The 22,575-nt window shown below is 47.7% G+C and overlaps 1 protein-coding gene across 8 annotated transcripts in view; it reads left to right on the top strand.

The window, feature by feature from the left end:
• Positions 1-22,575, top strand: part of USH1C (USH1 protein network component harmonin) — a 193,797-nt gene that overhangs the window by 35,397 nt on the left and 135,825 nt on the right. Inside the window, exons 1-2 of one of the 8 annotated variants that reach the window (XM_063944100.1) lie at positions 19,951-20,140; positions 20,231-20,298. In XM_063944100.1, the coding sequence (XP_063800170.1) occupies positions 20,072-20,140; positions 20,231-20,298 (137 nt within the window). In that variant the 5' untranslated portion in view covers positions 19,951-20,071. Of the gene's footprint in view, positions 1-19,950; positions 20,141-20,230; positions 20,299-22,575 lie in introns of those variants that run through there. The other 7 variants (XM_063944095.1, XM_063944097.1, XM_063944098.1 and 4 more) reach the window with 7 other exon arrangements.

The following is a 22,575-nucleotide window of genomic DNA, read 5'->3' as shown; positions in this document are numbered from 1 at the left end:
GCCGCAGCGGCTGTGTGACGTCACACGCAGCCGCTGCGGGCCGGGGAGCGATGAGTAGCTCCCGGCCAGCACGCTAAAGCTGCGCTGGCCGGGAGCTACTCTTGAAGTGCAAAGGCATCGCCGCTGTGCGATGCCTTTGCACTTCTGCGAGGGGGGGCCGGACTGACATGCGGGGCGGGCTAGCCCTGTGCTGGGCGTCCCCCCGCGTGTCAGGGAAGAAGATCGTAGCTGTGCTAAATTTAGCACAGCTACGATCAACTCGGAATGACCCCCAGTGTGTACAGATCTCTGGCTGTAGATCACCATTATATGTGTGCTGTTATACTGTGTCACTAACCTTTCATTACTTTATTGCTCTCATGTGAATGCAGGTAAAGGTCCAATGTCTGGTGCGTCTTTATGACACAGACAGCCACACCCCTGGGGATTACCCTTAGGCTGTGTACACATGGTGCAATATTTTTTTCGATTTTTATTATATAGTCAAAATCGTAAGAAAATATAGGGCATATCGCACAGTGTATAGTCCTTGCGATGCCGATGCGCGGTCCAGCGGGATCGGCATCACAAGGAAAAATAGACTGTGCAGGCAGCCAAACATTGATTATATCGGCAAGGTCGGGCTTCGGCCACGTCAAATAGTCAATGTTGGGCTGTACGCCGCATTGCGCCGTGTGTACACAGCCTTAGACACACACCGTGGTTTACCAGTGACCCCTCCTGATATCAGACATCTTTCTGGGGGCAGCTTTAACCCCTCCCAACCTGCTATAACAGCACCCAGTGCTCCTGAGTTATACCTTCACCCTTGCTATAACACCACCCAGCACTCCCGAGGTATACCTCCGAGGCTCCGACCTTGCTATAAGACCACCCAGCACTCCCGAGGTATACCTCCAAGGCTCCGATCTTGCTATAACACCACCCAGCACTCCTGAGCTATACCTCCACTCTTTACTAGAACACCACCCAGCGCTCCTGAATTATACCTCCACCCTTGACATCACACCACCCAGCCCTCCTAAATGATACCGCTGTCCTTGCTATAACACCACCCAGCGCTCCCGAGGTATACCTCCAACCTTGCTATAACACCACCTAGCACTCTACTGATCTATACCTCCAGCCTTGCTATAACACCACCCAGCACCCTTGAGCTATACCTCCAGCCTTGCTATAACACCACCCAGCACCCCTGAGCTATACCTCCAGCCTTGCTATAACACAACCCAGCACCCCTGAGCTATACCTCCAGCCTTGCTATAACACCACCCAGCACCCCTGAGCTATACCTCCAGCCTTGCTATAACACCACCCAGCACCCCTGAGCTATACCTCCAGCCTTGCTATAACACCACCCAGCACCCTTGAGCTATACCTCCAGCCTTGCTATAACACCACCCAGCACTCCTGAGCTATACCTCCACCCATGCTATAAAAGCCAGAGGTCTCTTCTTATACTGACACCCACCATCCTATAGTGTTCACTCAGATTTTCTATGCAGGGTATTGATTACTCAGGAAGTCACATTTTATTTGTGATGGGCAATTTTTTTAACGTGACTCACTGTGTCAGTAAAGCTTTATACAGGCTTAAATAATATGTCGCTGGTCAATTTACACATTAAAAAGCAATATAACAACTGTATTTCAATGATTAATTCTTCACAAAAATGGGTGTGGTATAATAGAGCTCCACTGTCTATCAGTGGTTCTCAAACTCGGTCCTCAGGACCCCACACAGTGCATGTTTTGCAGATAACCCAGCAGTTGCACAGGTGTATTAATTACTCACTGACACATTTTAAAAGGTCCACAGGTGGAGCTAATTATGTCACTTGTGATTCTGTGAGGAGACCTGCAAAACATGCACCGTGTGGGGTCCTGAGGACCGAGTTTGAGAACCTGTGGTCTAGATAGACAGTCATTATGTCGACCCCCATATGGTCAACAGGTAAAAGGTAGACAGTGGTTAATGTCGACGTGAAAAGTGTTGTTTTTTTTCTGAGGTGTCATTTTGTATGTTTCACCAAATCTAAGTACAATTAGTGGAAACGTGTACTCTCATGGGCTCGCTTCACTCGCCACGCTTCAGGCAGGTTACTATTCCCATTCCAAGTACGTGGATAGTAACTCAAAGTTGGAAAGTTAAAAAAAAAAAACCTTTTGTTGACCATTTCCATGTCAACCTTTTGTACCCATTGACTTAATGTATGCCGACCATATGGGATCAACCTATTGATTGTCGGCCTAGACACCTTTTAACCTTTACATTGGAACTAGGGTGGCCAATTACGGGCTATTTTTTCCATCCTGGGAATCGGGATTGAAAAATTATCAATCCCATGATTCCCAGGGTACTGGCTTATTTTGAATGTCCATCCATTACCCCCCATCTCCTAAGCTGGTGTCATCCTGCAAGAGAGAAGCACCTGGGAGTCCTCCGAGGTCCAAAGCCCAGCTAGCAGTCATGTGATTCTATGTTTTGCCAAAGATGGCTGACTTCCTATGTTTCTCCACCATCGATGGCTTATTTCCAATATTAACGCAGCAATGTTTTTTTTTTTTTTGCATGTTCTTTAGGCTCGTCTTTCAGTGGGAGTGTCCCTTAGCCACACCCTCTTTGATTGTCACGCTGTAGTCACTCGCGTTAAAAAAATTTTATTTTTTATTTTGTCTTTTAATCAAAACATGTTACTGCAGTTTGTGCCGACGGCCGTTTCACTCAATGGTGATCTTCTTCAGGGGCCAGGGGCTATGTAATGTAATAATTATGCAGCCTGCGCAAACGGCTAAAGAACAGGATGTAAATCATTGTTAATAATAAAACACATTTAATAAAACGTAACGTGCAGCACATACAGTGCACTGGCTAAAATATAAAACTGATGGCCTCAAAGCTTACATCGATACATTGTGAATAAAATAGATAGGTCATAGTATATATCAAAATTGTAGAAATGTGGATGTAAGGCAACAAAGATTCGGCACTCCCACAGCCTAACCCTAACCATCCCTTTGGAAGCCTAACCTTAACCCACCCCTCCCATAGCTTAACCCTAACCATCCTGTTTGGAAGCCTAACCTACCCCTCCCATAGCCTAACCCTAACCATACCTTTGGAAGCCTAACCCTAACTCAGCCCTTCCATAGCCTAGCCCTGGCCATCCCTTTGGAAGCATAACCCTAACCCACCCCTCCCATAGCCTAACCCAGCCCTCCCATAGCCTAATCCTAACTGTTCCCTTTGGAAGCCTAGCCCAGCCCTCCCATAGCCTAACCCTAACTGTTCCCTTTGGAAGCCTAACCCTAACCCACCCCTCCCATAGCCTAACCCTAACCATTCCCTTTGGAAGCCTAACCCCAACCCACCCCTCCCACAGCCTAACCCTAATCGTCCCCTTTGGAGGCCTAACCTGTGGTGTATATAGTTCCCATTGCTGTATATGTGTTCTGGTGGAAGGTTACAACGGATCTTATTTTGTATTTGTATTAGTTGGTGTATGAATCTATTTCTGTGTTCTTTAGTTTCCTGTTCTTCTCCAGTAAAGAAGCATGCAACATTCCGTGTCCTGGTTACATTAAATACTCTTTGTTGAAATATAAGTAACAGATTTAACACTGGCGACGATTAAACTGTTCTTCAGCATGGCTGCAGGTATCAGTGGAGCACCAGTGGGCTGACACAGCACAATTGTGGGGTGCAAACAGGAACAACTCATTCAGACTGCCAGCAGTACCTAACTTGAATAAAAGGAGCATGTGAGTTATATCTTCATTTTCTAAGGAAGGGAGGACTAAGTATCAAAAAAAAATAAATGTCAGGATATATTGGCACAATAGCTGCATTTGATGGTACTATAGAGGACTGGGCTACATATATTGAGAGAGTGGAGTTGTATTGTGTTGTTAATGCAAGGAGACCGGAAGGTTCCAGTCTTACTCAGTGTAATGGGTGCCCAAACATACAGTCTGCTGAGGAGTTTAATAGCACCTGAGAAGCCAGCCAACAAGTCCTTTACTGACATTGTGGACCTTTTACAAAAGCAGTTAAACCCTAAACCATTAGTGATTGCTGAAAGATTCAGGTTTCACAGAAGGAATCAATCTGAAAGTGAAAGTATTTCTAAATACATTGCAGAGCTGAGGAGGGTATCTGAACACTGTGCATTTGGAGCAGGGTTATCAGATGCTCTAAGAGACTTATGGGATGAAAAGTGCAAGTACACAAAAGAAATTGCTGGCTGAGCCTGACCTGACCTTAGGGCGAGCACTGTCCATAGCTATTTCACTGGAGACTGCAACCAGGGATGCATCAGAATTGCAGCAAAAGGCACCAGAATGTACTCCCAATCCAGTTCATTGCTATCAGAAACAGTCCTGTGTTTGCTGTGGGAAGTCCTCACATGATAGCAGTCAGTGCTGGTTTAAAGACAAAGTGTGTAGAAAATGTTAGAAAAGAGGCCATATTGAAAGGGTGTGCCAGTCGGGGAAAACGCCAAACCTCTCGCAAGTATCCAAAGTCCCCGGGAGAAAACATACAACATCCCAGGTGCATAAAGTAGCCAACAATGAATCAGACTCTACTGATAGTACTGGTACAGAAAAAGGGTTATGCAGCCTAGAGATGCACTCTATGACGGCAAAAGAGCGTCAAGTGATTTGGGTCACTTTGGAAGTAGCAGGTATTGACTTAAAAATGGAATTAGACACAGGCTCTGCTCTGTTAGTGCTAAATGCAAGTGATTACAAATGCCCGTTTGCCACTATTCCTTTTAAAGAAAACATCCGTAACACTCCGCACATATACGGGTGAACTGGTGTCCCCATTGGGAAAAATAAAAGTTTATGTGAAATACAAAGGCAATACCCATAAGCTGTATTTGTACATACTTCCACATTGTGGACCGGCATTATTGGGCCGCGAATGGATAAGGAAAATCCAACTTGACTGGCATTCCATTCACAGGCTACAATCTACTGCATCTGATGTATCCAACAATGACGCAGCTATTAAGGAACTTTCTAAATTGTTTGCTGCCGCACAACCCATTCTCCAACCAGGGATAGGCACGTTAAAGGACATTAAGGCCAGTATAGAGTTGGATCCACATGCCGTTGCAAAGTTTTGTAAAGCTCGCACAGTACCTTATGCCATCCGACCAGCGGTTGAGGAGGAACTACGGAAACTGGAAGACTCTGGTATACTCTTCCCAGTGGAATGGAGTGAATGGGCTACGCCCATAGTTCCGATAGTAAAGAAAGACAAAATGGGAAGTATCCGTATTTGCGGAAATTTCAAAATGACAATAAATCCAGTACTACGGACTGTGCAGTATCCTTTGCCTAAAATAGAGGACATCTTTGCAGCTCTCTCAGGGGGCGACCGCTTCTCCAAAATTGACCTAGCTCAAGCATACTTGCAAATGGAAATTGAGGAGGCATCTAAGAAACATTTAACCATCAATACTCACAAAGGTTTATTACAATATAACCGTCTGGTGTTTGGACTTTCTTCTGCCCCAGCATTATGGCAGAGAGCAGTGGATCAAGTCCTACAAGGAATACCAGGTACGCAATGTTACCTGGATGATATAATTGTAACAGGCAAAGATGATGTGGACCATTTAAATCATTTGGAAAAAGTATTAACCCGACTACAGGAATATGGACTTAGAGTAAATAAAGATAAATGTGCATTTTTCCAAGAAAGCATTTCATATTGTGGACATGTGATTGATAGAGAAGGCCTGCACAAATCAAATGATAAAATTGAGGCAGTACTACAAGCACCCCAGCCACAGTCTGTGTCACAACTGAGATCTTACCTGGGCCTAGTTAATTATTATCACAAGTTCTTACCAGACCTCTCCACAGTAATACACCCGCTAAATGCCCTACTACAGAAAAATGCACGATGGAAGTGGACAAAAGACTCTGAGAAAGCATTCTCAGCAACAAAGATTGATTACATCTGATAAAGTCCTTACTCATTTTGTTCTGAAACTACCCATCAGGCTGGCATGTGATGCGTCACCGTACGGCATTGGAGCAGTGTTATCACATCAACTGAGAGATGGTAGCGAGCAGCCAATAGCGTTTGCTTCACGGTGTTTGACAGTGGCAGAGAAGAATTATGCGCAAATTGACCGAGAGGCCTTAAGTTTAGTATGGGGAGTGAAGAAATGTCATCAATTTTTGTATGGGCAAAGGTTTACATTAATTACGGATCATCAACCACTGGTATCAATTTTTAACCCCCACAAGGGAGTCCCAGCCATGACTGCAGCTCGGCTTCAACGTTGGTCATTATTCCTGGGTGCTCATACATACGACATTGAGTTTAAAGGAACAAAACTACATGGCAACGCTGATGGTCTATCGCGTTCTCCCTTGCCCCAAAGTGAGGAGGACAGGGATGGAGACCCCCTGGAAGTGTATCACAATATGTTGATGGAACAGCTACCTATTACCAATGCCACGATCAATCGGGAAACAAGGAAAGACCCGGTACTATCAAAAGTAATGGCCTTCACTCTCAAAGGTTGGCCTAAACATGGTGATGCTCAATATTATGGGGTTTCGGGCAGGAGAGATCAGCTTTCTGTCTGTCAAGGAACTCTATTGTGTGGGTCACGAGTGGTAATACCACCTAAACTGCGAAACAGAGTTTTGGAAAATTTACATGAGGGTCACCTAGGCACAGTAAAAATGAAGAATCTTGCTAGAAGCTATGTGTGGTGGCCAGGAATCGATGGTCAAATTTAAACTTTGACAAAAGGGTGTGAAGGATGTCAAAGAGTTAAAAATGCACCACCTTTAGCCCCGTTACACCCCTGGGAATGGCCTTCACCTCCATGGCAGCGGGTACATATTGACTTTGCTGGTCCATTCATGGATTGTATGTTTCTTATTGCAGTGGACGCTCATTCAAAATGGCCAGAGGTAATAATAAGATTTTACTTACCGGTAAATCTATTTCTCGTAGTCCGTAGTGGATGCTGGGGACTCCGTAAGGACCATGGGGAATAGCGGGCTCCGCAGGAGACTGGGCACTCTAAAGAAAGATTTAGTACTATCTGGTGTGCACTGGCTCCTCCCTCTATGCCCCTCCTCCAGACCTCAGTTAAGGAAACTGTGCCCGGAAGAGCAGACATTATAAGGAAAGGATTTTGGAATCTCGGGTAAGACTCATACCAGCCACACCAATCACACCGTATAACTTGTGATACACTTATCCAGTCAACAGTATGAACAACAACAGGGCATCAACAATGGATGCCAACATAACATAACCCATTATTAAGCAATAACTATGTACACGTATTGCAGAAAGTCCGCACTTGGGACGGGTGCCCAGCATCCACTACGGACTACAAGAAATAGATTTACCGGTAAGTAAAATCTTATTTTCTCTGACGTCCTAGTGGATGCTGGGAACTCCGTAAGGACCATGGGGAATAGCGGCTCCGCAGGAGACTGGGCACAAAAGTAAAAGCTTTAGGACTACCTGGTGTGCACTGGCTCCTCCCCCCATGACCCTCCTCCAAGCCTCAGTTAGATTTTTGTGCCCGAACGAGAAGGGTGCACACTAGGTGGCTCTCCTGAGCTGCTTAGTGAAAAAGTTTAAGTATAGGTTTTTTATTTTCAGTGAGTCCTGCTGGCAACAGGTTCACTGCACCGAGGGACTAAGGGGAGAAGAAGCGAACTCACCTGCGTGCAGAGTGGATTGCGCTTCTTAGGCTACTGGACATTAGCTCCAGAGGGACGATCACAGGCCCAGCCATGGATGGGTCCCAGAGCCGCGCCGCCGGCCCCCTTACAGAGCCAGAAGACAGAAGAGGTCCGGGAAATCGGCGGCAGAAGACGTCCTGTCTTCAATAAGGTAGCGCACAGCACCGCAGCTGTGCGCCATTGCTCTCAGCACACTTCACACTCCGGTCACTGAGGGTGCAGGGCGCTGGGGGGGGGGGGCGCCCTGAGACGCAATAAAAACACCTTAGATGGCGAAAAATACATCACATATAGCTCCTGGGCTATATGGATGCATTTAACCCCTGCCAGTTTTTCCTTAAAAAAGCGGGAGAAAGGCCGCCGAGAAGGGGGCGGAGCCTATCTCCTCAGCACACAAGCGCCATTTTCCCTCACAGCTCCGCTGGAAGGACGTCTCCCTGACTCTCCCCTGCAGTCCTGCACTACAGAAACAGGGTAAAACAAGAGAGGGGGGGCACTAATTTGGCAGATTAATCAATACAGCAGCTATATAAGGGAAAAACACTTATATAAGGTTATCCCTGTATATATATATAGCGCTCTGGTGTGTGCTGGCAAACTCTCCCTCTGTCTCCCCAAAGGGCTAGTGGGATCCTGTCCTCTATCAGAGCATTCCCTGTGTGTGTGCTGTGTGTCGGTACGTTGTGTCGACATGTATGAGGAGGAAAATGGTATGGAGGCGGAGCAATTGCCTGTAATAGTGGTGTCACCCCCTAGGGAGTCGACACCTGACTGGATGGTCTTATGGAAGGAAGTACGTGATAGCGTCAGCACTTTACAAAAGACTGTTGACGACATGAGACAGCTGGCAAATCAGTTAGTACCTGTCCAGGCGTCTCAAACACCGTTAGGGGCTCTAAAGCGCCCGTTACCTCACATGGTCGACACAGACCCAGACACGGACACTGACTCCAGTGTCGACGGTGAGGAAACAAACGTGTTTTCCAGTAGGGCCACACGTTACATGATCACGGCAATGAAGGAGGTTTTGAACATTTCTGATACTACAAGTACCACAAAAAAGGGTATTATGTGGGGTGTGAAAAAACTACCCGTAGTTTTTCCTGAATCAGATGAATTAAATGAGGTGTGTGATGAAGCGTGGGTTTCCCCCGATAAACTGCTAATTTCTAAAAAATTATTGGCATTATACCCTTTCCCGCCAGAGGTTAGGGCGCGTTGGGAAACACCCCCTAGGGTAGATAAGGCGCTCACACGCTTATCAAAACAAGTGGCGTTACCGTCTCCTGATACGGCCGCCCTCAAGGAGCCAGCTGATAGGAAGCTGGAAAATATCCTAAAAAGTATATACACACATACTGGTGTTATACTGCGACCAGCAATCGCCTCAGCCTGGATGTGCAGTGCTGGGGTGGCTTGGTCGGATTCCCTGACTGAAAATATTGATACCCTGGACAGGGACAGTATATTATTGACTATAGAGCATTTAAAGGATACATTTCTATATATGCGAGATGCACAGAGGGATATTTGCACTCTGGCATCAAGAGTAAGTGCGCTGTCCATTTCTGCCAGAGGGTTATGGACGCGACAGTGGTCAGGTGATGCGGATTCCAAACGGCATATGGAAGTATTGCCGTATAAAGGGGAGGAGTTATTTGGGGTCGGTCTATCGGACCTGGTGGCCACGGCAACGGCTGGGAAATCCACCTTTTTACCCCAGGTCACCTCTCAGCAGAAAAAGACACCGTCTTTTCAGGCTCAGTCCTTTCGTCCCCATAAGGGCAAACGGGCAAAAGGCCACTCATATCTGCCGAGCAGAGGAAGGGGAAAAAGACTGCAGGAGGCAGCCTCTTCCCAGGAACAGCCCTCCCCCGCTTCTGCCAAGTCCTCAGCATGACGCTGGGGCCTTACAAGCGGACTCAGGTACGGTGGGGGGTCGTCTCAAGAATTTCAGCGCGCAGTGGGCTCACTCGCAAGTGGACCCCTGGATCCTGCAGGTAGTATCTCAGGGGTACAAATTGGAATTCGAGACGTCTCCCCCTCGCCGGTTCCTGAAGTCTGCTTTACCAACGTCTCCCTCCGACAGGGAGGCGGTATTGGAAGCCATTCACAAGCTGTATTCCCAGCAGGTGATAATCAAGGTACCCCTCCTACAACACGGAAAGGGGTATTATTCCACGCTGTTTGTGGTACCGAAGCCGGACGGCTTGGTGAGACCTATTTTAAATCTGAAATCCTTGAACACTTACATACAAAGGTTCAAATTCAAGATGGAGTCACTCAGAGCAGTGATAGCGAACCTGGAAGAAGGGGACTATATGGTGTCTCTGGACATCAAGGATGCTTACCTTCATGTCCCAATTTGCCCTTCTCACCAAGGGTACCTCAGGTTTGTGGTACAGAACTGTCACTATCAGTTTCAGACGCTGCCGTTTGGATTGTCCACGGCACCCCGGGTCTTTACCAAGGTAATGGCCGAAATGATGATTCTTCTTCGAAGAAAAGGCGTCTTAATTATCCCTTACTTGGACGATCTCCTGATAAGGGCAAGGTCCAGGGAACAGTTAGAGGTCGGAGTAGCACTATCTCAAGTAGTACTACGACAGCACGGGTGGATTCTAAATATTCCAAAATCGCAGCTGATTCCGACGGACACGTCTGCTGTTCCTAGGGATGATTCTGGACACAGTACAGAAAAAGGTGTTTCTCCCGGAGGAGAAAGCCAGGGAGTTATCCGAGCTAGTCAGGAACCTCCTAAAACCAGGCCAAGTGTCAGTGCATCAATGCACAAGGGTCCTGGGAAAAATGGTGGCTTCTTACGAAGCGATTCCATTCGGCAGATTCCACGCAAGAACTTTTCAGTGGGATCTGCTGGACAAATGGTCCGGATCGCATCTTCAGATGCATCAGCGGATAACCCTGTCTCCAAGGACAAGGGTGTCTCTCCTGTGGTGGTTGCAGAGTGCTCATCTTCTAGAGGGCCGCAGATTCGGCATTCAGGACTGGGTCCTGGTGACCACGGATGCCAGCCTGAGAGGCTGGGGAGCAGTCACACAGGGAAAAAATTTCCAGGGCTTGTGGTCAAGCATGGAAACGTCATTTCACATAAATATCCTGGAACTAAGGGCCATTTACAATGCACTAAGTCAAGCAAGGCCTCTGCTTCAGGGTCAGCCGGTGTTGATCCAGTCGGACAACATCACGGCAGTCGCCCACGTAAACAGACAGGGCGGCACAAGAAGCAGGAGGGCAATGGCAGAAGTTGCAAGGATTCTTCGCTGGGCGGAAAATCATGTGATAGCACTGTCAGCAGTGTTCATTCCGGGAGTGGACAACTGGGAAGCAGACTTCCCCAGCAGACACGACCTCCACCCGGGGGAGTGGGGACTTCACCCAGAAGTCTTCCACATGATTGTGAACCGTTGGGAAAAACCAAAGGTGGACATGATGGCGTCCCGCCTCAACAAAAAACTAGACAGATATTGCTCCAGGTCAAGGGACCCTCAGGCAATAGCTGTGGACGCTCTGGTAACACCGTGGGTGTACCAGTCAGTGTATGTGTTCCCTCCTCTGCCTCTCATACCCAAGGTACTGAGAATCATAAGAAGGAGAGGAGTAAGGACTATACTCGTGGCTCCGGATTGGCCAAGAAGGACTTGGTACCCGGAACTTCAAGAGATGCTCACGGAGGACCCGTGGCCTCTACCTCTAAGAAAGGACCTGCTCCAGCAGGGACCCTGTCTGTTCCAAGACTTACCGCGGCTGCGTTTGACGGCATGGCGGTTGAACGCCGGATCCTGAAGGAAAAAGGCATTCCGGATGAAGTCATCCCTACCCTGATCAAAGCCAGGAAGGATGTAACCGTGCAACATTATCACCGTATTTGGCGTAAATATGTTGCGTGGTGTGAGGCCAGGAAGGCCCCTACAGAGGAATTTCAACTGGGTCGTTTCCTGCATTTCCTGCAAACAGGACTGTCTATGGGCCTAAAATTAGGGTCCATTAAGGTTCAAATTTCGGCCCTGTCGATTTTCTTCCAGAAAGAACTGGCTTCAGTTCCTGAAGTTCAGACGTTTGTCAAGGGGGTACTGCATATACAGCCGCCTTTTGTGCCTCCAGTGGCACCTTGGGATCTCAATGTAGTTTTGGGGTTCCTAAAATCACATTGGTTTGAACCACTCACCACTGTGGACTTAAAATATCTCACATGGAAAGTGGTAATGCTGTTAGCCCTGGCTTCAGCCAGGCGTGTCTCAGAATTGGCGGCTTTATCCTATAAAAGCCCTTACCTAATTTATCATACGGACAGGGCAGAATTGAGGACTCGTCCTCAATTTCTCCCTAAGGTGGTTTCAGCGTTTCACTTGAACCAGCCTATTGTGGTACCTGCGGCTACTAGGGACTTGGAGGACTCCAAGTTGCTGGACGTAGTCAGGGCCCTGAAAATATATGTTTCCAGGACGGCTGGAGTCAGAAAATCTGACTCGCTGTTTATCCTGTATGCACCCAACAAGCTGGGTGCTCCTGCTTCTAAGAAGACTATTGCTCGTTGGATTTGTAGTACAATTCAGCTTGCACATTCTGTGGCAGGCCTGCCACAGCCAAAATCTGTAAAAGCCCATTCCACAAGGAAAGTGGGCTCATCTTGGGCGGCTGCCCGAGGGGGTCTCTGCTTTACAACTTTGCCGAGCAGCTACTTGGTCAGGGGCAAACACGTTTGCTAAATTCTACAAATTTGATACCCTGGCTGAGGAGGACCTGGAGTTCTCTCATTCGGTGCTGCAGAGTCATCCGCACTCTCCCGCCCGTTTGGGAGCTTTGGTATAATCCCCATGGTCCTTACGGAGTTCCCAGCATCCACTAGGACGTCAGAGAAAATAAGAATTTACTTACCGATAATTCTATTTCTCGTAGTCCGTAGTGGATGCTGGGCGCCCATCCCAAGTGCGGATTGTCTGCAATACTTGTACATAGTTATTGTTACAAAAATCGGGTTATTATTGTTGTGAGCCATCTTTTCAGAGGCTCCTCTGTTATCATGCTGTTAACTGGGTTCAGATCACAGGTTGTACGGTGTGATTGGTGTGGCTGGTATGAGTCTTACCCGGGATTCAAAATCCTTCCTTATTGTGTACGCTCGTCCGGGCACAGTATCCTAACTGAGGCTTGGAGGAGGGTCATGGGGGGAGGAGCCAGTGCACACCAGGTAGTCCTAAAGCTTTTACTTTTGTGCCCAGTCTCCTGCGGAGCCGCTATTCCCCATGGTCCTTACGGAGTTCCCAGCATCCACTACGGACTACGAGAAATAGAATTATCGGTAAGTAAATTCTTATTTTCTCTGACTTCCTAGTGGATGCTGGGGACTCCGTAAGGACCATGGGGATTATACCAAAGCTCCCAAACGGGCGGGAGAGTGCGGATGACTCTGCAGCACCGAATGGGCAAACTCAAGGTCCTCCTCAGCCAGGGTATCAAACTTGTAGAATTTTTGCAAATGTGTTTGAACCCGACCAAGTAGCAGCTCGGCAAAGCTGTAATGCCGAGACCCCTCGGGCAGCCGCCCAAGAAGAGCCCACCTTCCTTGTGGAATGGGCTTTCACTGATTTTGGATGCGGCAATCCAGCCGCAGAATGAGCCTGCTGAATCGTGTTACAGATCCAGCGGGCAATGGTTTGCTTTGAAGCAGGAGCACCCAACTTGTTGGGGGCATATAGGATAAACAGCGAGTCAGTTTTCCTGACTCCAGCCGTTCGGGCTACATAAATCTTCAAAGCCCTGACTACATCTAGTAACCTGGAATCCTCCAAGTCACGAGTAGCCGCAGGCACTACATTAGGTTGGTTCAAATGAAAAGATGACACCACCTTTGGCAGAAATTGGGTACGAGTCCGCAATTCTGCCCTGTCCATATGAAAAACCAGATAGGGGCTTTTACATGACAAAGCCGCCAATTCTGACACACGCCTAGCCGAAGCTAATGCCAATAGCATGACCACCTTCCACGTGAGATACTTTAGCTCCACGGTCTTAAGTGGTTCAAACCAGTGGGATTTTAGGAAACCCAACACCACGTTGAGATCCCAAGGTGCCACTGGTGGCACAAAAGGGGGCTGAATATGTAGCACTCCCTTAACAAACGTCTGAACTTCAGGAAGAGACGCCAGTTCCTTTTGAAAGAAAATGGATAGGGCCGAAATCTGGATCTTTATGGATCCCAACTTCAAGCCCATAGTCACTCCAGACTGTAGAAAGTGCAGAAATCTGCCCAGTTGGAATTCCTCTGTAGGGGCCTTCCTGGCCTCACACCAAGCAACATATTTTCGCCATATGCGGTGATAATGCTTTGCTGTCACGTCCTTCCTAGCCTTTATCAGCGTAGGAATAACTTCCTCCGGAATGCCTTTTTCCGCTAGGATCCGGCGTTCAACCGCCATGCCGTCAAACGCAGCCGCAGTAAGTCTTGGAACAGGCAGGGCCCCTGTTGCAACAGGTCCTGTCTGAGAGGCAGCGGCCATGGGTCCTCTGTGAGCATTTCTTGCAGTTCCGGGTACCAAGGCCTTCTTGGCCAATCCGGAACAATGAGTATTCTCACTTCTCTTCTTCTTACGATTCTCAGTACCTTGGGTATGAGAAGAAGAGGAGGGAACACATAAACCGACTGGAACACCCACGGTGTTACCAGGGCGTCCACAGCTATCGCTTGAGGGTCTCTTGAACTGGCGCAATACCGTTGCAGCTTTTTGTTGAGACGGGACGCCATCATGTCTACCTGTGGCAGTTCCCATCGATTTGCAATCTGAATGAAGACTTCGTGATGAAGTCCCCACTCTCCCGGGTGAAGGAAGTCTGCTTCCCAGTTGTCCACCCCCGGAATGAACACTGCTGACAGTGCTTGTACGTGATTCTCCGCCCACCGAAGAATCCTGGTGGCCTCCACCATCGCGACTCTGCTTCTTGTGCCGCCCTGGCGGTTTACATGAGCCACCGCGGTGATGTTGTCTGATTGAATCAGCACCGGCTGGTTGCGAAGCAGGGGCTCCGCTTGACTCAGGGCGTTGAATATGGCCCTTAGTTCCAGGATATTTATGTGCAGACAAGTTTCCTGACTTGACCACAACCCTTGGAAGTTTCTTCCCTGAGTGACTGCCCCCCACCCTCGGAGGCTCGCATCCCTGGTCACCAGGACCCAGTCCTGTATGCCGAATCTGCGGCCCTCGAGAAGGTGAGCACTCTGTAGCCACCACAGAAGAGACACCCTGGCCCTGGGGGACAGGGTGATCAGCCGATGCATCTGAAGATGCGATCTGGACCATTTGTCCTACAGATACCATTGAAAGATCCTCGCATGGAACCTGCCGAAGGGAATGGCTTCATACGATGCCACCATCTTTCCCAGGACTCGCGTGCAGTGATGCACCGTCACCTGTTTCGGTTTTAAGAGGTCTCTGACTACAGTCACAAGCTCTTGAGCCTTCTCCGTCGGGAGAAACACCTTCTTCTGGTCCGTGTCCAGAATCATGCCCAGAAAGGGCAGACTCGTCGTAGGAATCAGCTGCGACTTTGGGATATTCAGAATCCAGCCATGCTGTTGCAACACTTCCTGTGAGTGCGCTACGCTGATCTGCAACTGCTCCCTCGACCTCGCCTTTATGAGGAGATCATCCAAGTATGGGATAACTGTGACTCCTTGCTTTCTCAGGATCACCATAATTTCTGCCATTACCTCGGTAAATATTCTCGGTGCCGTGGACAGGCCAAACGGCAACGTCTGGAATTGGTAATGCCAGTCCTGTACCACAAATCTGAGGTACTCCTGATGAGGCGGATAAATGGGGACATGCAAGTAAGCATCCTTGATGTCCAGAGACACCATAAAATCCCCCTCTTCCAGGCTTGCAATGACCGCTCTGAGCGATTCCATCTTGAACTTGAATCTTTTCAGATAAATGTTCAGGGACTTTAAATTTAATATAGGTCTGACCGAACCGTCCGGTTTCGGTACCACAAACATTGTGGAATAGTATCCCTTCCCCTGTTGAAGAAGGGGAACCTTTACCACCACCTGCTGGAGAAATAGCTTGTGAATTGCCGCTACCACTACTTCCCTTTCTATGGGGGAAGCTGGCAGGGCCGATTTTAGGTAACGTTGAGGGGGCATCACCTCGAATTCCAGCTTGTATCCCTGAGACACAATCTGTATAGCCCAGGGATCCACCTGTGAGCGAACCCACTGGTGGCTGAAATGTCGGAGACGCGCCCCCACCGCTCCTGGCTCCACCCGTGGAGCCCCTGCGTCATGCGGTGGATTTAGTGGAAGCCGGGGAGGACTTCTGTTCCTGGGAACTAGCTGTAAGGTGCAGCTTTTTTCCTCTGCCCCTGCCTCTAGCAAGAAAGGAAGCACCTCTGACCTTCTTGCTGCTTTGTGCGCGAAAGGACTGCATTTGGTAATACGGTGCTTTCTTCGGTTGTGAGGGAATATATGGCAAAAAGTTTGACTTCCCAGCAGTAGCTGTGGAAACCAGGTCCGTGAGGCCATCCCCAAACAATTCCTCACCCTTGTAAGGTAACACCTCCATGTGTTTTTTGGAGTCGGCATCACCTGTCCACTGCCGAGTCCACAGGACCCTCCTGGCAGAAATTGACATTGCATTAATTCTAGAGCCCAGTAGGCAAGTGTCCCTCTGGGCATCCCTCATATATAGGACAGTGTCTTTTATATGCCCCAGGGTCAGCATAATGGTATCCCTGTCTAAGGTATCCATTTCCTCAGACAGATTATCTGTCCACGCTGCTACAGCACTACACATCCACGCCGACGCAATTGCCGGCCTCAGTAGAGTCCCTGAATGTGTATAAACAGATTTCAGGATACTTTCCTGCTTTCTATCTGCAGGATCCTTTAGGGTGGCCGTTTCCTGCGACGGCAGGGCCACCTTCTTAGATAAGCGTGTCAGAGCTTTATCTACCCTAGGGGAGGATTCCCAGCGCACCCTGTCCTCTGGCGGGAAAGGGTACGCCATAAGTAACCTTTTGGAAATCAGGACTTTCTTATCCGGGGAATCCCACGCTCTTTCACATAACTCATTTAACTCATGTGAAGGGGGAAAAGTCACCTCTTGCTTTTTCTCCCCATACATATAAATCCTCTTGTCAGGGACAGGGTTTAGCTCTGATATGTGTAAAATATCCTTCATCGCTATAATCATGTAATGTAGCTTTTGTCATTTTTGGTTGCAGTTTTGGATCATCGTCATCGACACTGGAGTCAGAATCCGTGTCGACATCTGTGTCAACCATTTTGGATAGTGGGCGCTTTTGAGACCCTGAGGGCCTCTGCGCTGTAGGATCAGGCATGGGTTGAGACCCTGACTGGCCCGAGGTATCAGCTTTATCCAACCTTTTATGTAAGGCGTTTACATTATCATTTAACACCTTCCACATATCCATCCAATCAGGTGTCGGCACCGTCAGCGGCGACACGTCAGTCAACTGCACTTGCTCTGCCTCCACATAGCCCTCTTCGTCAAACATGTCGACACACGCGTACCGACACACCACACACACAGGGGACGCTCTAAATGAGGACAGGACCCCCACAAGGCCTTTTGGAGAGACAGAGAGAGAGAGTCTGCCAGCACACACCCCAGCGCTATATAACCCAGGGATTACACAGTAACTTAGTGTTTACCCAGTAGCTGCTGTATTATGATTTATGCGCCTAAATTTATGTGCCCCCCTTCTCTTTTTTACCCTTCTACCGTGATTCTGCAGGGGAGAGCCTGGGGAGCTTCCTCTCAGCGGAGCTGTGGAGAGAAAATGGCGCTGGCGAGTGCTGAGGAAGAAGGCCCAGCCCCCTCAGCGGCGGGCTTCTGTCCCGCGATTTTGTGTAAAATAAATGGCGGGGGCTCATACATATAACAGTGTGCCACTGTCTATATGCAGCATTCGCCAGGAGGTAACAATTGCTGCCCAGGGCGCCCCCCCCCTGCGCCCTGCACCCTACAGTGACCGGAGTGTGTGGGTTAGTGTGGGCGCAATGGCGCACAGCTGCAGTGCTGTGCGCTACCTCATGTGAAGACAGGAGTCTTCTGCCGCCGATTTCGATGTCTTCTCCGCTTCTGCCGGCTTCTGTCTTCTGGCTCTGCGAGGGGGACGGCGGCGCGGCTCCGGGAACGGACGACCAGGTCAGGTCCTGTGTTCGATCCCTCTGGAGCTAATGGTGTCCAGTAGCCTAAGAAGCGCAACCTAGCCGCAGTTAGTAGGTTTGCTTCTCTCCCCTCAGTCCCACGTAGCAGAGAGTCTGTTGCCAGCAGATCTCTCTGAAAATAAAAGACCTAACTAAAATACTTTCTTATTAGCAAGCTCAGGAGAGCTCACTAAAATGCACCCAGTTCTGTCCGGGCACAGATTCCAACTGAGGTCTGGAGGAGGGGCATAGAGGGAGGAGCCAGTGCACACCAGATAGTACTAAATCTTTCTTTAGAGTGCCCAGTCTCCTGCGGAGCCCGCTATTCCCCGTGGTCCTTACGGAGTCCCCAGCATCCACTAGGACGTCAGAGAAAAAGATGTAATCCACTACTTCTGAGAAAACAATTGCTGTGCTGCGAACCATCTTTGCTAGAGATGGTCTACCGGAGCAAGTGTGCAGTGACAATGGGATTAAACATTTTACATCAGCTCCACACCATCCAGCCACTAACGGTTTGGCTGAGAGATTTGTCCAAACATTCAAAAAAGCTATCAAGTCCATGCACCATGAACATCTTCCTTTGCAACACAAGATTTACAACTTCTTGTTTATATATCGTAGGACTGAGCACTCCACTACCGGTCAGCCTCCTGCGGTGCTATTTATGCAGCGGAACTTATGGTCTCAGTGGGACTTGATAAAACCGGATGTAAGGCGGAAGGTACATAACAAACGGTTTCAATCAGTTTATCAGAAACCTACTCGGTTCTTCCACATTGGCCAAGAGGTTCTGGTCCGTGATTATAGAAGAGACAAATGGCAACCGGGAATAGTTTCTTCCAAATCCGGCCCTCTGATGTACGTGATTGAAGTTGGAGGAGAATTGTGGCGTCGCCACATTGATCAAATCATTGAGGCTGGGAGGCAAACTGACTGTACGACGACAGCTGGACATTGTCAAGCCAGTGATGTGGGGGTTTATGTATACCCCTCTGGAACTGATACAGAGACTGTTCCCAACCTGTTATGGAGTTACCTGAGCATGAGGTTCCCTTAGTAACAACTGATCCTGAACCTTCTAGTGTGATTTCTGTGGAGTAGCCAGTCACTCTGGGAGTTAAACATCGACATCCAGACAGAGTTCGTAAGGCACCTCAAAGGCTTGATTTGTAGCCTTCTGGGGTAACGTATACATTGCTTAGTGCTAACATTTTCATGTCTGCATTTATCTAGGTTGGGAGGAGTGTGGTGTATATAGTTCCCATTGCTGTATATGTGTTCTGGTGGAAGGTTACAACGGATCTTATTTTGTATTTGTATTAGTTGGTGTATGAATCTATTTCTGTGTTCTTTAGTTTCCTGTTCTTCTCCAGTAAAGAAGCATGCAACACTTCGTGTCCTGGTTACATTAAATACTCTTATTGAAATATAAGTAACAGATTTAACATAACCCACCCCTCCCACAGCCTAGCCCTCCTCCTAGTGCTTTTCCCCAAAACTCACCGCCAGCGTTGGGGATTCCGCTGTCGACATTCTGACCTCCGGGATCCCGACTGCATCCCATAAAAACCTGTTAATAAATAATGGGAATACACAATGGGAGTGAAATAAATATGTCGCGTTTCTTCATCTCTTATTAGGCCAATGAGTAAGTGGGTGTGGTTTAGTTAGCGCCACAATTGTCCCTTTTTATAAAATAAACTTTCTGTGGTTTTTCTTTTCTAGATTGTATTAGTGATCGGAGAACGATTATAAAATGCCTTTTTCTTATGAACATACGGCGCAAACTAGCCGTAACATTATATAGTTCCATGAAATATATTACCGAGAACATTTTCAGATTCCTTCTTAAGAGAGAATTATATAATGGTTCTCTCCAGGGAACGGAATGCAATGTATTCTATTCATATCTCTCTATCTTCTTTCTTATGTTGCAATAGCTATATCTAAGCCCCAAAAATGCCCCCTGGTTATTTTGTCCCTCCTCTCTGCGGTAACGAATGCCCCTCGCTGCTGTGACCAGCGTTGTGGGACAAGTGAGGTAACTTGATCCCGGTGTGTGAACACTCGCCCGGAAAGTCTCTGACAGCAAGCCACAACAGCCCAGCGTCTGATCCACTGCAGATCTCGCCACTCTCTGGGGACATGTGTTATATTAACGAATGGCCAAAAAGGTTTCTGAAGGTGTTTTTTCAGCAGTACACTCCCCGGCAGGTAGGGAGCAGTGTGGAGAATGATCCCTGTGTACTTACTGTATTAATGGTATGTGAGTGGTGGCTATACTAAGAGACTTGTGTGTTTCAGGTGGAGAAATGCATAGACAACGAGGCAGAAAAGGATTACCTGTACGATGTGCTGCGCATGTATTACCAGTAAGTATCCAGTCCTTTAAATATGATTTCTATTAGTTTATTAGATTTTTGTACATAGATGTATTTTGTGTGTGCGTAATGTTTTGTATATTGATGATTGGTGACCAGTATTCTTATATATTGATTATATCTGTTATTCATCTTGACTACACCCCATAGAACATGTTATATGTCCAGATTATACCCTATAGAACGTATTATATACTGATAGAGGATGCCTGCGGTGGGTGACCTAGGAAACTTTATATGAGCAAATACTACATGACCAGGAACCATCCTGATTTACAGATCTCCTTATCTAAGCACATCGGAGAGACTCTGATTATTGGGATATCCTTAAACACTGTCCTGCTGATGGCATTTATTCATCACTGTATAAAGACTCTGTGACCATATCTGGGGGCTGTGTATGACAAGCCAGGGGTCTGCTCCACCTCCCCCATCTCTCCTGGGGGATGTGGGATGATTGACAGCCGAGTGATTCCAAGTTTCCAGACGCTCTTTGTTCTCGTTCCGTGGCTGTCAGATCTCATCAGTTTCAGGCTGTCTAATTGTTCTCTTTGTATAAAGCCGCGAGTGAGGCTCGTGAATCAGCTTCTCAATTATTCACACAGAGCCAGTGACTGCAGCCTTTGTGGCTTCATATAAATGGATATTTGCCCTCTAGAAAAGTACATTTTATATGCCCCGTAATTCTCATGGACGTCTCACGTGGAAAACGTCAGGATTTGTAAAGCACCAAGAGGGCCACAGAAGTTCTTACTTTGTCTCCTGTGTGTTTGTGTTAAATGAACCCGAAAACCCGATTTGATGGCAGCGATTAAGGAGCATGTTTTGTTATTGGCTAATGTGATATAATGGACACCTTCTTGTCCAGCACGCAGTCCGGTGTATAATGTAAAGTTGCACGACTGTAACAGCTGTTATTATACAGGGTGAGGCAAAAAAACAACAACTTTTATTATTATTATTAGAAAGGTTAACAAAAAAGGCCTGGTAAATACTATTCAAAATGTTCGTACATAATACAAAAATGCCCGGAATATAGGCCCTCATTCCGAGTTGATCGCACCAAGCAACTTTTTGCTGCCGGTGTGGTCAACTAATCTCCGCCTATGGGGGAGTGTATTTTAGCATAACAGGGCTGCGATCGCTTGTGCAGCCCTGCTATGCTAAAAAAAAGTTTCCCGCAAAACAAGACCAGCCCTGGACATACTTACCCTGTGTGACGGATCCTGCGATGCTGTAGCTGGCTTTGACGTCAGACATCCGCCCTCCGTTCGCTTGGACACGCCTGCGTTTTTCTTATCACTCCCCGAAAACGGTCTCCAACAGTCAGTTGACTGTTCACCTGTTGACTGTTGACTGAACACCTTCCTGCAGTCAATCTTCTAGCAATCGCCACTGCGACCGCTTTTTCCGCTGTCAGCATCGTTGCTCGCCGGGCAACGACGCGCGTGCGCTTTACTGCCCCGGCACATGCACAGTAGTGACCCGGTCGCAGCTGTGCGAACGAAAGCACGCTGCAATCGGTCGGAATGACCCCCATAGTTTATTTTCAATCGGTTTGAATATGATATCGTAATTTCCTGGCGCACAGCAACCTTCAGTTCTTTAGTACTTCTTGGTGGATGTCTGTAGACCTCCGCTCTCGGATGGCCCCGGTGGCTGTGTAGAGGCCTCTCATGAAGCTGATGAGGATTGTTATCCGCCCAGTAACGACAATTCTTCTTGGTAACGTAGCCAGACAAATGATAGTGAGCTTCATCAGGAGTTGTAGAGATAACCTGCCGCCAAGTGATGCGCAACTTCAGAAATCGACTACAAATGTGCAAAATTAATGAAGGACATCATCTGGATGATATCATACTCAAAACCACTTGAAAATACACTGTATTCCATGCATTTTTAGATTATGTACTAACATTATGAATAGCATTTAATAATACTAATAATAATAATAATAATAATAATAATAATAATAATTTTATTTATATAGCTCTTTCTCCAACAGGACTCCATTCCTGTTTTTGCTAGCCTCTAAAATCTGGGAGATGTGCACGTCATCTATTCACACGACGGTGGTCGGAAACAGCAGCTTTTCCCACCTGTGGGACACTGCGGCTCTCGGGTGGGGATGGTAACAGACAGGCTGTTTTTATCAGGACACAATGATTACGGCAGGGCGTATTTATCTAAAATGATTAGGCGCCCTGCTGAAATATAGAAGAAATCACTGTGCTTGGAGCAAGGAATTTATGATGTTATAAGACCAGA

The sequence above is a fragment of the Pseudophryne corroboree genome, chromosome 11, assembly GCF_028390025.1.
Source record: "Pseudophryne corroboree isolate aPseCor3 chromosome 11, aPseCor3.hap2, whole genome shotgun sequence".
Taxonomy (NCBI): domain Eukaryota; kingdom Metazoa; phylum Chordata; class Amphibia; order Anura; family Myobatrachidae; genus Pseudophryne; species Pseudophryne corroboree.
Note: the sequence above shows the minus strand (reverse complement) of the source record. Positions and strands in the feature narration are given on the sequence as shown.